The sequence below is a fragment of the Malania oleifera genome, chromosome 2 (assembly GCF_029873635.1).
Source record: "Malania oleifera isolate guangnan ecotype guangnan chromosome 2, ASM2987363v1, whole genome shotgun sequence".
Classification (NCBI taxonomy): Eukaryota; Viridiplantae; Streptophyta; class Magnoliopsida; order Santalales; family Ximeniaceae; genus Malania; species Malania oleifera.
In genome coordinates this window covers 8,319,611-8,335,115 of record NC_080418.1, presented here as the reverse complement: position 1 = coordinate 8,335,115, position 15,505 = coordinate 8,319,611, and the positions used below count along the sequence as shown (strand labels likewise).

At 36.5% G+C, this 15,505-nt stretch overlaps 1 protein-coding gene and 1 pseudogene across 1 annotated transcript in view; one reads left to right on the top strand and one right to left on the bottom strand.

Annotated features, from left to right (window-relative positions):
* LOC131147730 (DExH-box ATP-dependent RNA helicase DExH11) overlaps window positions 1-15,505 on the bottom strand; it is an 82,839-nt gene that overhangs the window by 44,089 nt on the left and 23,245 nt on the right. The window contains exons 16-17 of the mRNA XM_058097269.1: window positions 6,539-6,796; window positions 5,036-5,145 (exon numbers count right to left, since the gene is read on the bottom strand). Coding sequence (XP_057953252.1) covers window positions 5,036-5,145; window positions 6,539-6,796 — 368 coding nt within the window. The remainder of the gene's footprint in view (window positions 1-5,035; window positions 5,146-6,538; window positions 6,797-15,505) is intronic.
* Window positions 10,675-14,094, top strand: LOC131149830 (auxin-responsive protein IAA13-like; annotated as a pseudogene).

The following is a 15,505-nucleotide window of genomic DNA, read 5'->3' as shown; positions in this document are numbered from 1 at the left end:
TGAGAAATTGGGAGTAAAGCTTGTCGGATATTGTGCTAAAAGGATGTTGGGTGATATAAAGCTGCAGCATATATATATATATATATATATATATAGGAAAAAGGAATGCCATTTGCCAAACTTTGGGCACAACTTCAAGCTTTTCAGCACCTTTCTCGAATGTGGAGAAAAGGTTTGCAAAATCATCATTGATGGAAGATGTCCAATGAACGTGGTTTCCATAAATGGAGTCATTCGTATGCAACTTTATCTGGAACCCCATCCAAAGCCTTATGACATATCTTGGATTGATAACAATACCTTACATGTTTATGAAAGATGTTTGACACCTATCCAAATGGGTGTTTTCTTTGATCATGTTTGGTGTGATGTCATACCTATGAAGATATGCCACGTACTCCTTGGTTCTCCTTGGTTAGATGATTTGGGTACAACTTAAGGACATAGGAACACAGGTCATCCACTACAATGGGAAGAAAATTATTTTAAAGCCTACTCTACCAACCAACCAGGACAAAGAATCTGAGGTTAGTGATTTTGTCAAAGTTACTCAAATTGAAGACACTACAAGCAAGGTAATGGAAGTGTTTGAAGAAATCCAAAATCTTTCAAACATTCCTCTTGTAGAGTTGGTCATCCCTGATGAGTTCACTGAAGCTAATTCTCAAGTCATGTCTATGGTGCTGCCAATGGAATGCAGTTCCTTGTCTCATTCAAGCACTAGATTTTGAAGAGTCCAAGTTTGCTTCTCCCTTTTGATCCTACAACATTTCAAAATTCGAGGCTGAATTTTTTCTAACTGGGGGAGTGATATAGGACAAGAAGCAAGACTTTGGGAAGATCCATTTTAGAGACTACTTAAGAGGAATTTTATTGAGAATTTTTGGGTTTAATTAGTAGGTTTTTTATGTGTATTTTTGAAGCCTATTTGTAATATTTGTGTAATTCTGGGGCATGTTTGTAATGTAATTTAGTTTTAGGAGTTTGTGTAATTTCATGTTTTTAGAGGCTTTCTTATTATAAATAGTGTGTGAAAGCCATGATGTAGGAATTGTTGATGAATTTGAATTGAAATTGAACGTGAGTTTTCCCCTTGGTATCTCCTCTCTCCTCCCTTCCCCTTCCTCTCGGATATCGATGAGTCCCAAATGCTTCAGATTAGGAAAGTTCCAACTTCTCCCATTCTACTGTAGAAATAAGATGTCGAGGTTGATCTTATTAACTGACTCCTTCACCACTCTCTTTTCGCCACCTTCCTCCTAACCCCCAAATATTCCAACAAAGAATCTTCATTTGACACTACTGAGACCTCCCAAGGACTTGCCACCTTCGTTATAATTATCCCACACTAACCTATCCAATTCCCTGCTCAATTTCCTAGCTTTTTTTTTTTTCCCAAGTTCCTCTATCTTCAACATAACTCTCCATGCTAGAATTTTCCAAAATTCAGACCCAACTCATCTAGAAGATCCTAAATGGCAAAGTTTTCTCATTCATCCTCCAAATAGTCCGTAGTTGTGGAGGACCCCCTTTTGTTAACTCTCTATGGCACAATGACTAAGCAAAGTTAGTTTGAAGCAACATCAAATCTGGACAAGCACTCCCAAAAGATGTAGTGTTCACCTGACCGTCCCCGAGGTCCATCATTGCAAAAATTGGTGCGAAACTGGGAACAGCGGAATTTGTCATAAGACAGATGAACTAAAGCTTGGTCTTCCATGGCATCTTGGAAATTGTCCTCTTAGTTCAAGCCGGCATCTAAACACGAAGCTCTCTGTATAGAAAAACCACAATCCATTTGATTCGAAGATCAAATTGGCACTCTCTTTCTCTGTATCTTTGTCTTCCCCCCAAACAGCCTCCACTGCCCCTTTATTCCTCCGGCCTTCCAGTGGCCTTTCCTTGCTTTGCCTGACCATTCGTGCCCAAGAAGTATGGACCTTGGAAGAAGGCACATTTGACTTGGATCTCCCAACAATAGTACCTCTTTATAGGCTTCATTATGAGCCCCCGATGACAGCCCATGCAGCTTCCCTCTTTTCATCTAAGATTCTCATTGCGACTAAGCCAAGTTTTCAAGCAATTATGAGTCTTTTCAGTATTGGACGCCTAAGTATCTTTGCCAGCTTCAAAATTCGAATTTGCATATTTCCCAAAAGTGGAAATGAATTTCTTTTCACAAACCCTCAATGATCTGCATGGTCAGGCTTTCCTTCCCATATCTCCTCCTTTCTTTACCATACTCACCAGATTTGCTCCATTGCCATAAGACAAAGCTTTAATTCATTGAAAAAAAATAGACAGTTGTTCGTGCTAGTGATCTCTGTCCACATTCGATGAGCTGCAATCAAAACATTGCAGCGTCTGGCTGAAGTGGTTTGAGTTGCTTTTCTCTTTTTTCTTATAGCAAAAGAGTAATTTTCATTAATAGATTGGGAATATACAAAAAGGATAATAAGACATCTTCCTAGAAAAAATCTGGAACAAACCAGATAGGAAATACAACAAACAGAACAAGAAAGAAATAGAAACAAACAAAAACAACCAGCACAAATAACCAACTTAGCAAATAACTCCAATCCTGTTGAATATCTGAGAAGTTCACTCTTTCGAAGTACCCATAGACAACATATCAAATCGATGCCAAGTAATGAATTTTCCCCCAAACCAGCAAAAAATTCAACTTCTTCCCCAAAAAAATACGTGCATTACATTCTAACCATAACCCCCACAGCACTGCTAAATATGCGCATTTCCATACTCCTGCCCTGTCATTTCTCCATCCAAAACCAAGAAATGAAACTGCCAAAAATTCCTCCATCGCTGGAGAAGCCCAACTCTCTCCCGATAAACCAAGTGACTTATTCCACTCTACAGACAAAATCACAATTAAGAAATAGATGGGGTGCTCTTCTAAACTATTATAACAAAGAACATACACATCTGGAGAAAGCACCTTCATTGCTTCCTGAATTTTCTTCCATCCATGCCTCGACTATATCTGGAACACAGAACATCTGAATAGCCACCAACTGGTATCCTTTCCACCGATAATCGACCCAAAGCATTCACTCACAGTCACAGCCATACCATGACAAAGTGATTGGGAGCTCTCAAGGTCTTCACCCATGGCTTCGGTGCCTTTTATAAGAGGAAGAGGTGCAGTTCCTTCAACAGCCATCATCACTCCAACAGAGATATGCAGAAGAGACGAGTCAGTTTTTCAGTTATGTGCAAAGATCTTCCCTTTTCCTTATACATGAAGCATAAGCATTTTTTGTTGATCAAAACAATGATCTCCCCTTTGATACCCAATCAGATCATACTTCTCTAGTAAGGGTTTGATGAAGGTTAGGGTACAGGGGAACACTCTGGCTGTAGAAGAGATTGAGAAACATGCATGTAAGATTTTGGGTTGAGGAAATATGATAAACTATGTCATGTTAGAGTCAAGGGCTATTACAGTCATGGTTGCGAGGAAGGAGGTCGGATGTGGGATTCCGGTGGATAGATTCTGAAAGAAGTTCATGGTATCTCCTGGAAGTCTTTCATGATATCATTGGCTGTGAGGGTGGCTCATCCATTTATGAACATAATACAAGCCAAAAGAAACAAAATTGGTGTTATAACATTAAACAAAACCCACATCATCGCATGAAGCAAAAATGAATTAATATGAAGAAACATGTACAATCCAGCAAACAAGTTGTAAACTAAAAATTCTGCCCTTGACATACTTAGCGGTCATTTGGTATCACTATCAAAAATTATGAAAATGGAAACCAAAAATGAAAACTGAAACTCTTAAACAGAAACTAAAAACTGAAACCTAGCAACTTCTTTGGTTAGAATTTCTAAAATAAATTAAAAACCTAACTGAATTCATGTTCATCCTTGTCCTTGAATCAAATTACAATAGAAGATACGATTACAATAAGAAAAATGCAAAAAATATAAATTGGAAAATAGTAGAATAAAAAATAGAAATTCATCATAATAACTTCATTTAATTATTATATTTTTAAAATTATTTTTTAGTGCACCAAGAACAATCACATTGTACATGACAATTGAAAATGGTGAAAAAATGATTTTTTTGTCAAGTTGTTAGAATCATATGATTCTCAATTCAAATCGTATGATTCATATCGAGAAAGGCATAAATTGGTTCGAATGGCATTGGAGAATAGCAAAAGGCTTTGAATCGAGATGAATCATATGATTCGCCTAGTGAATTGTCGAATTGTATGAATTGTAAGATCAAGATCCAACCCCTCGATAACCCAACTTAAAGATCTTTAAATTTTTTCCCATTCTCACGATGGATTTATATTTTCTATTTACATGAGTTCTGTCCTCCAAGAGAGAAGATTAAAAGAAAACCTAAGTTAGGGAAGGAAATCAGTCTTGAGAAGAAAACCAAAGTCGATTAGGAGGGTGAGCTTTTGGTTGGCACACTGCTCTATCCACTCTCTATATTAAAAGATCTCATTTTTATTATTTTTTATATCTTAATAAGTTTTGTTTATGTTTTTTACTTACTTTTTCTTGTTTAAGTTGTTAGAGCAAGCCCATGCATTAAAAATGACTATTTTGTTATTCAACACCATAAAGTTCAGTGTATTTTTACTATCTTACTTGTTGTGCATATATGCAAGTCATTTGGAATTGATTTTTCAAATTTTGTACAGAATCTTACAATTCAATTCGATTCAAAAGTCATGTCGATTTGACAACTATGTTTTTGAATTATTTTCATTTTATTTTTTCAAAAATCTAAAAATTTTATGGATATTTTTATTTAATTATATTTTTAATTCACATGGTCATTTGATTTTAAATTTAATTAAAAATTTAGTATCGGATGAATGATTTAATCCAAGAAAGTCAATTTTGGATACTAAATTACTGTAGTAGCACGCTGCTACAACAACTGAAAACCATAAATGTTTTCAATTTTTGTAAAAACTAACAAACGCGTTTTCATAACCAGTTTCTTCACTGTGCAGCAACAAAAAATAGAAACAGTCCTTACTCAATAGTTTTTATAGGCTGAGCAAGCTTCACCATTAGAAGTTGTTGCTTTTCTGGAAGCATCTTCTGAGCATGAAATTCAGCAAAACTTCTTTTCAACATGTCCTCCACCTACATATGGTTCCCAGTCATCAATGACCAAAGCAATGTGTAAAATGAGCATTACTGCAAGGGAAAATTTTGGCTTCAAATTATTTATCAAAAATGGAATAGAATTTTGTAGACAAAGTAATATCACTTTTGTGGTAGATAGGATAGTTAATGCTAATATACAGTCTCTCAGCTGCATTAAACACTGTAATTTTAGTCCACTTGGTGCCCTGGATTTTTCAAGAACTTGTTAGCACAAGAGGATATCAGTATTAGCTACTTCTTGTCCAAGAATGGCAAATGATAACACATCAAAATTGAAGAGATATAATCAACAGCGAATGAGAGTGGCACTCTTCTATATCGATGAAAAATATGTTTTTGCTCCTCCCTCGTGTTTGAGAAATTCACGTATATTGATTGTACAACCAAGCTGTGTGCTTGGGAAGAAGAATGCACAGCTCAGGCAACAATTCTGATTCATGAGGACAAACATTACCCCTATCTATACCCTCTCAGGAAGATTATAAATAACTAGGGATTGGATGCCATATTATTTTGTTCATCAACCACCCTCATCTTCTAAAATTCACGGAATCCGATATGGCTGACAAAATGCATCACATCCAAGAAAAGCAATCTCTACCAGAATGCTTCAAATTGAAACACACAAGATCTCAGAGAATTTGCACCAGAGCTGGTGTATTTATTTATTCAAAAAAAAGGAAGAAGAAGAAGAAATAAAGAAAGAAAGAAATAGCACACTGCAACAGGCTCTTAAACCACGTTGGAACATGACATACACAGCCTTAAATCCGCATTTGGAGAGGGACAGTTCCATGATGTAAACCAGTCACCCTTACCATTATGTCAAGACTCACCCTCCAAGCGTACACATGGATAAAATGTCTAAAAACTGTGTGTGCACACACACCCATATACAAAACCTACATTCAACTTGTCACCAGGGGGCATCCCAATGGTTAGAGAGCATGGGATTTTCATATTGGAGTTCTCATGTTCCAATCTGCGGAAGCGGTGGGAAGGGCTTTCAGATGGGGGATGGACTACCCCTCATTGTCTAGCTCAAGCCCAGTAGGTCTCCCAATGGAAACCCCCCCCCCTCCAAAAATAAAAATAAAAAGCGCACACACACACATGCAACATAGTATGTGAATATTTAATAATAAGTGCACATGCACCACTGTGCCTATATTTAACCAAACTTGCCTGCAAGCAATCAGAGCCTACATCATGAACAATTTGACACCAACTCACAACCCTAAGTAAACACTTCAATATGACACAACACCAAATAGAAAGAAAAGAAAAGCATCAGAACTCCAAATTCAAGATGTATTACAGTATTGTTACATGATTTATATGCAGTCCAACAAACACTTCTTTGAAGTACCTTCAATTCTTCAACGCGAAGAAGATGCAATATCATAATATAGGTCAGTCGAAATTGAGATTCAAGCCTGGTTGCACTTCCAACTATGACGTGCTTCAAATCCCTCTCGTCTGGGATTTCATCACGACACAGTATAACAACTGTACCAATTTTATCAAGTCCTCTTCTGCCAGCACGACCAGCCATTTGAGTGTATTCTCCAGGAAGTAATTGTCTAAATTCCCTACCATCAAACTTCCTCAAATTATCAAAAACAACCTGCAAGGAAATTTTATGTAGATTTAAATTCAAAAAAAAAAAAAAAATGTTACAAGTGATGCATCTGCAATTGGGTGCCACATGGCGTATAGTTAAGAGATGAACAGGTAATATAATTACCTACATTACGTCTTCCATTTATAATACTCGCACATGCACGCACGCACGTGTGAGTGTGTGTGTGTGACACGTATATACTAACTTGTAAATTATGGAGTAATTACTACATCCAAATTTAAAATCTTGAAAAGCCTTTTAATGACTTAGAAAACCAATAAATGGCCATATTGCATCTTATTTTTTTCAGTAGGCAAGCTGGATTGTTACCACTAACCAGATAAGAAATGGGCACACAAACTGGGACACCAAGACACTACTTTTACATTGGGCCTAAGAATGTATATCAAGTTATATCCTACATCACCCACCACCCCCACCACCACCCCCCATCCCACTCAAATATGAGACTTCGCACATGGAGTTGTGAAGAAATTGAATTCAAATGGATGCCTAAGCATAAACAAAACAAATGCACTATAAGTCTATAACAGATGTAATGGGGTCATAAACACAGATTACAAGACTTCAACCCAGCACATTAAGAAACTAGAGCTCAAATACCATGCTGCATCACCAATTACCACAAAGTTTGAGCTATTATATAGTGGACCAAACCAAACTTCCACACTTCCCATTAGATGTGAACTATGTCCTCTCGATGGGGATTACACAGAAAATGACACATTAATTGGGGCAAATACTCTAAAAATGAAAAATGAAAATTGAAAATTGAACCCAAGACCTTCTAGAAACCATCGCACATTAATGGGGGTAAATACTTTTGGAGCTCTTGACCACTGGTTTTGATAATTAACCAGCAATTTGTACTGCAACGGGATGACTTCTTCAAAATTGACAATAAGCTAAAATTTGAGGGGAAAACAAAAACACCAGCTTCTAGTTTCAGACAAAACCACAGGCTAAAGTATTGTAGTCTTAGATCAACAAGCAAGCTAAACTTCACCTGGATCTAGAATTTGCAAGTACTATTGAGGGTCATAGGGTTTACAAACAACGAAATTGGAACTAGGGTTTGAATGTAACTTGTTTCTTAATGTCTGAAATAAGTTGCCAAACCTCAACTGTTCTCGGATTAGGATCATTGCCTATTTAGGCTAGGGCTCAAGTATAAGCATCACAGTCTATGAAATTAGATTTTTAGAAAATATTAGACAAAAATATTGTTGGCTAACAACTTAAAGTGCATGTAAAAGTTTTTATTTGTTTGAGGAGTTGGAGGCAACTCAATAATCAGGGTGTTGACCAACAGAAGTATCACGAGCCAATCTTGTTCAAAGCATTATGTTTGTCTGTGACTGCTTGACTTGTGTATATAGGATGGGTAACCATCATGTAAATAGTAGTATAGTTTCATTCATTGAGTGTGGTAATGCCTCAATGTAAATATGATTGCTCAATCAGTTTTCTGTTTCCTCATGCCAAAGCTAGAATAGCATAGAAATATCTTCAAGAGAGGATGAGTGTTCATCAGTCAATGTAAGACTCACTAACATTTGTAAACGTGTTTAGCCAACTTGCCACCCTCACTAAACACATGCTGCCTACGGAGGTGTCAAGAATGAATTACATTGTTTTACCGTTTGTTGTGTGACTTGTCTACTTGCTTACTTGTTGACTACTCTCGCTTAACTTTGCATTCAATGGTTTAGAATTTGTTCATGTGGTGAAACAGTGGTACACTTTCAGCTAGCTAGTTAAGAAAAAGTGTTATAACTAGTGCGACACGGCCCTTCAAAAGCTATTAAGTGTTCAGGCCGTGGCAGTTGGTATCAAAGACTGGTTAATTGCTTAGTGAATTTCATTGCCTTCATATTGTGGGAATGTGTGAAGCATCAGTAGGAGACCGTGACAACCAATACCGAAAGAATTGAGGCACAAAAGTTATAAGCTAGCTAGTTAAGCAAAAGTGTTATAACTAGTGAGTTTCATGTATTTTGTGCCTTTTGTTCTAAAAATAAAGACTCAATTTGGTTATCTAGTTCTAATACTTCGAAGTGATAATGCTAAAGAGTATTTTAGTGCACAATTACCTACTTATATGACTTAGTTTAATATTGTCCATCAATCATCTTGTGCCCACACTCCTCAACAAAATGGGGTTGCAGAGAGGAAACACACACATTCTTGAAATCACTCGCGCCTTACTTTATCAAATGCATGTACCTAAAGTATTCTGGAGTAATGTTGTACGTACTGCTTGTTATCTAATCAACAGGATGCCATCCTTTGTTCTTAGTGTAAAATTCCCTACTCCATTCTCTTTCCTAATTCCCATTTATTGTCTCTCCCTCCTCGTATATTTGGATGTGTGTCATTTGTTCATCAACTGACTCCTAGGGTGGATAAGTTGGATCCTCGTGCTATAAAATGTGCCTTTCTAGGCTATTCATATACTCAAAAGGAATATTGTTGCTATAGTCTTGTGTTGCATCGCTTCTTTGTTTCTACTAATGTTACCTTCTTTGAGTCTACACCTTACTACACCCACTCCCTAAATGCTTCTTAGCTCAATGAGTGTCTTCCTTTGCCTAATCTTCCAATTCTACTTTGTTTTCCTTTCCCAACCAACCATCTAAGTCTCTATGTAGTTCGAGTCCTTTTCATCATCTTGATCATCCTAATTTGCAGGTGTATTCACGATTGCGGCTCCAAAGAATAGAGTCCCCTCTAGCTTCTAATACCATGCCTTTGGTTTCCTCATCTAATGATCATACTCCCCATGATGTTGATCCTCCTATTGCTATTCGGAAGGGTAAACGCAAATGTACTCAACAACCCATTTCCAAATATGTTTGTTATGACTTTTTTTCAACCTCCTTTTATTGTTTTGTTACTACTCTATCATCTACTACCCTTCCTAAATCTACTTCAAAAGCCTTAGCCCATTTTGGGAGGAGGAATGTTATGGTTGAAGAGATGAATGCTTTACATGACAGTGGCACTTGGGACCTGGTACCTCTTCCTCCTAACAAGTCTGTGGTTGGTCGTCACTGGGTTTACATTGTGAAAGTCAACCTAATGGTTCTATGGATCATTTAAAGGCACATCTTGCTGCTAAGAGATATACTCAAGTGTATGGTCTGGATTATTCTAATACTTTTCCTCCGGTTCTCAAACTTACAGCAATGCATCTGTTCATTTCCTTGGCTACTACTTGTCACTGGCCTTTGCATCAATTAGATGTAAAGAAATGCCTTCTTGCATGGTGACCTTGAGGAAGAGGTTTATATGGAGCAACCACCTAGGTTTGCTGCTCAGTGGAAGTCAAGCTTAGTGTGTCAACTCAAGAAAGCTCATATGTATTAAAACAACCTCCCAAGGCATGGTTTGAACATTTCATTGTTGTAATAACTGGGTTTAGTCTTCGACGGTGTGCAATGGATCATTCTGTGATTTATTGTGTCATACTTCATCAGGTAGGATTCTTCTTGTCGTTTATGTGGATGATATCGTTATTACAGGTGATGATAATAAAGGTATTCAGAGTCTCAAAATTTTTCTACAAACTAAGTTTCAAACCAAAGAATTGGGACCACTGAAATACTTATTGGGTACAGAAGTGTCTAGATCTTGTATGTGAGCTATTTTGTCAAAGAGGAAGTATGTTATTGATTTGTTGGATGAAATTGGGTTGTTGGGATCTAAACCAGCTCATATACCCATGGATCTAAATAGCAAGTTAATTTATAGATTCTTCAAGGACAAGTCATTGGGACACTGTAATTCACATCTTGAGATATCTCAAAGGTGCACCCAGAGAGGTCTTTTATATCATGATTAGAATCACACTTATATCCATGGATATACAGATGCAGATTGGGTTGGGTCGCCTTCCGAATGGAGATCCAAAATCAAGTACTATATCTTGTTTGGTGATAATTTGGTTTCTTGGAAGAGTAAGAAACAAACTGCGGTGGTCAAGTCAAGTGCTGAATCAAAATATAGAGCTATGGCTAACATTACTTGTGAACTTGTCTGGTTGAAGAACATGTTGGAAGAACTGGGTATTTCTCATTCACAGCCTACGAAGTTGATGTCTGACAATCAAGATGCTCTTCATATTGCCTCCAACTCAGTCTTTTATAAGCGGATGAAGCACATTAAAGTTGATTGCCAGTTTGTTCGAGAGAAACTTGTGCAGAAGTTCATTACTACCGCTTATGCAAAGTCTAACATGCAGCTTTCTTATTTGTTTACCAAAGCATTGGGGGGAGCTCATGTTAAATTTATTTGTAACAAGCCAGGAGCATATGACATTTATGCTCCAACTTGAGGGAGAGTGTTACAGGTTATTTATGCCTTTTGGTATTATTATTAATTGTTTTAGTATGTTAATTAGTTAAGAGTTAGTAAGGGTATTATTCTCATTAGAATGTATTTAATTTGTATTATAAATAGAGGGCGAGACCTATTTTCAAGTTAGGTCATTCATTTTAATCAAAATCTCAACATTTATAGTTGGGCAAACTTGAAGAGAGAGCTCAAGAGTTTTTTCCCGATTTAACTTTTATTTTAAAAAATATATTAAATAATACCCCATTCTGGGAAGTATTTTCCAGAATGACTCTGACGTAATCTCACTACTCGGAGTAGAGAGATTTCCCACGTGTATGACCTTATGCAAATCTCACTACTTGGAGTAGCGAGATTTGGTTGCCACGCGTCTGTACCAGATTGGGGCTGGCATTTGCTTAGATCTCACCACTCCAAGTAGTGATATTTATTTAAATCTCGCTACCCGGAGTAGCGAGATTTGCTGTGCACCGGAGTAGCGAGATTTGCTGTGCACCTATTAATTGTTTTTCCCTTTATTATTTATTTATTATAATAATGATTAATTAAATTGTTTTCTAATTTATTGGAGGGAAGAATCAGTTATTAATTTAAATTTTCACATATAATAAATTACAGTTCGTAATTTAGTTAAAAATATAACAGTCATACACTATAAATATACACTAATTATATTTAATTAAATAGGGAAATCTTTTATTATTTTATTGAGTAGGAAATATTTAAATATTAATTGAAAATAATTAATATTTAAATAGTTTAACATGTTCCAAACAGAGCTTCTGCTTCTTTTGTTGCCGCTGTCTCTGGCACAAAGAGAGCCACTGATTCTGTTGCCCAAGAAGTTACTGCTGCTGCTGGCGTTGTCAGCATAAATATTTATAGAAGCATAACGCTTCTTTTATTCTCTTTTGGTTCTCTTTTCGTTCTCATGTTTTCTTTTACCATTATTCATTTGTTTTTCTCTGAAAATAAGTTTTAGTGATCGTATTCCCTTTGATGGAGTTAGGATTTCAATTTCCGCAGTTCTGGCATTTCCAATTTTGGGTTTGTTCGTCTATTATCCTCTCTCTCCCTCTGTTTTTGTTCCACCATTTTCCCTATAAATTCTAATGTCATTTTTATTTTGCTAATATAGGTGTTTCGATTTTCTTCTGTTAAGGGTTAACCGTCCTTTTTTCAATTGCAGAGAAAATTGAAATGATGAAGAGTAGAGGATAAAATCTTGATTATTTTCATATGTAAAATACCGAAGTAAAGTTTCTAATTTTTCCGGATTTCAAAACCTGCAAAGAAAAACCCATTTATTAAAATATTAATCCATTTTTGTTGCAAAATTAATCTTCTCGGCAACCAGCCAAAGCATATATCAACTAATCCTCTAGAGTTATTTTTTCTTTGGAGTTTCGTGTAATTGAGAAATTGTCCCTCTCTCCTACACCGTCTCTTTCTTGCTACCGTGGAACCATTAAAATTTAGATAACTTTGAGAAGGGTAACTCATGAGGATCTGCCTCCATTAATTTGGATTGTTAAAAGATTGGGATCATGGCTGAAACTGAAAGATTGGGATAATTGCTGCTTCATGTCACTGTTTATTCTCTCTCTCCATGTCTCAACTAATATATTACTTATTAGTCATTACTATAATTAATTTTGTTCCTTAGGAGCAGTTAGGTTGTGGAATGGCCGCCTATAAGGGCTTATAAGATGAATAGCTTGGCTAACCAGGCAAAGACTCTAACCTCTAAAGAAGATGAGACATGCGAGAATGATAAATTTAAGGATACTTCAAAGAAAAAAGTGTACAATGGTAGCAATAAGAACAATACTGCTGCTATGGAAAAAGGACATCTTGGGTTTGTTAAGGTTAACATGGATGGATTGCCAATAGGGAGGAAAGTGGATCTAAATGCTCATGCTTGCTATGAGACTTTAGCCCAAGCACTTAAGGACATGTTTTTTAATCCCACCACGAGCATCACTTCCATTCGTGAGTGTATTCTTTATTTTCTATATTTTTTATCAGTAATGTGTAATTTACTTATTTTCTATCAATTCGATCTTAAAAGTTTTGATGTGAGACTATTGTTAAATCATTGTTGCACCTCAATCTAACGACTAGCTTTTAGATCCAAGTGGTTTAAGATGGCATAAACATTTTGACCTCAAAGTCAAATTAGTAGGACTAGGACAGTAATGAGTTGCATAGATAATTATGTTTTAGTTTTAAAATGTAATTATAATTGTGTAACTAGGTTCGAGTGGAGAAAGTGAACAAGCAAGAAAGGCCTCCAAGCTTTTGAATGGATCATCCAAATTTGTGCTCACTTATGAAGATAAGGAGGGGGACTAGATGCTCGTAGGAGATGTTCCTTGGGAGTATGCACCTTTCATTTCATTCTAAATGATTATACTAGTGCAATATATATATACTTACGTATATATGTTTTTGTGAATGTGTCTTTGTGTGTATATATGCACATATTTATGCCTGATGTTTTTATATGCACCACTAAGCCCCAAATGGATGGATGTCAAATGACAAGGCTAGCCCTGTGGAAGACTAGTTGGTCTATTTCGAGCAACATTTTTAGGTTGGTCTATTTCGAGCAACATTTTTAGGTGTAGGAGCACTAGTTGCACTACTAATTACCTAATATTAAACATTTTGGACTATGCTTTTATGGCCTGTTTCATTCAAGTTCCTAGGTACTTTGGATAGGCAGAGACCTATGGGCAGCGCATATCAAATAGAACATTATAAGAAAAGACAATATTGTGGTTGGAAATTTAGATGTTTTGTAAATACTGACAATATATATGCTTTTTTTTGTTTTTTGGTTTGTATATAGGATGTTCCTCAACACGGTGAAGAGGCTTAGAATCATGAAAATATCGGAAGCTAATGGACTTGGTACCTAAAATTTTTAATTACACTAGCATCTGACATTCAAAGTTTTCTATGGACACTGACCCCCCACCTTCTGTTTGCTTAATTGTTAATTTTCAGCTCCAAGATTCCAAGAAACTGATGGTCGGCAAAGAAAAGAAGCTTGTGTGCTTTTCTTTATCTTCCTTTACCCTTTTTATGTATGGAATTACTTTTACCCCAAAATGGCAATACTTCTATTTTGCTAGCTCCAAAACTGTATTAAATAGGCTCTGGGTCATATCAAATATCATTATAGTTTTTACCCTAAAGGTGGGGGATTGGGAGAGAGCACATCTCACTGCAGTTATAAAAGCAAATGATAATTAATCATAGTGTTGGGTTTGCAAAATACACAAGTATTAAAAGGCGAGAAAAAGATGCAAAAAAGTCACTAGTCGAGCAGAACATATATTATTTAATAATTTATATACTAGATGGGCTGGATGGGCATTAAGTATCCCAAGCAAATCTCGCTAGATGAACCAACGAGATTTGCCACGCGTCCACACAAGCATCGTTTCACAAAAGTAAATCTCGCTAATCCAAGCAGCGAGATTACGTCAGAGTCATTCTGGGAAATACTTCCCAGAAAGGGGTATTATTTAATTTTTTTTTTTTTTTTTTTAAGTTAAATCAGGAAAAAACTCAAGAGCTCAATGCCAAATTCTTTCCTGATAATATTAAGTACAATGCTCAGCACAAATTGTGAGATCTCAAGCACACTGATACAATCTGGGAGTATGTGAAACAATTCTCTACTTTGATGTTGGATATCCGAGAAATGTCAGAAAAAGATAAAACTATTTTATTTTCTTTGAGGGGTTGAGATCATGGGCAAGGGCTCATCTTCATTAACAAAGAGTCCATGACTTGCCTGCTACACAAGTTGCACAAATCGATTGACTAACTTTGCTGAAGAGAGTTCCTCAAAGTCCAAAAAGGATGGCAAGTTGGGTGGAAACAACAAAAGTCTTTCAAAATGGGCAAACCCAAAAGTGAGGGAGTTGACAATAAGGCATCAATTTCAAATGAAGTTTCATCATCTTGGTCTTTAACACATCTATTGGTACGGGTAAGCTGGCATGCTTCTTATGTCGAGACCCTCACAGAGTTACTCATTTCCCTCACAAGTCATCGATTTGCAAGCCTCCATTGCGAAGGGGGCACAAGGAGATAATGAGGATGAAGAGGAAACCCCAAAGATGGGTGCAATGCAGTTACTCAACACGTTGGAAAGATAGACCAAAAAACCAAAAGTTACCCAAGTTAAAGTGTTAATGTTTGAGGATCTACAAGATCAATGGGAAGAGCGCGCATGCTATGGTGGATATCAGGGCTATCCATAACTTTGTCTCAAGGCAGAAGCGCAAAGACTCAACTTGAACTTGGAGGACTTTGGAC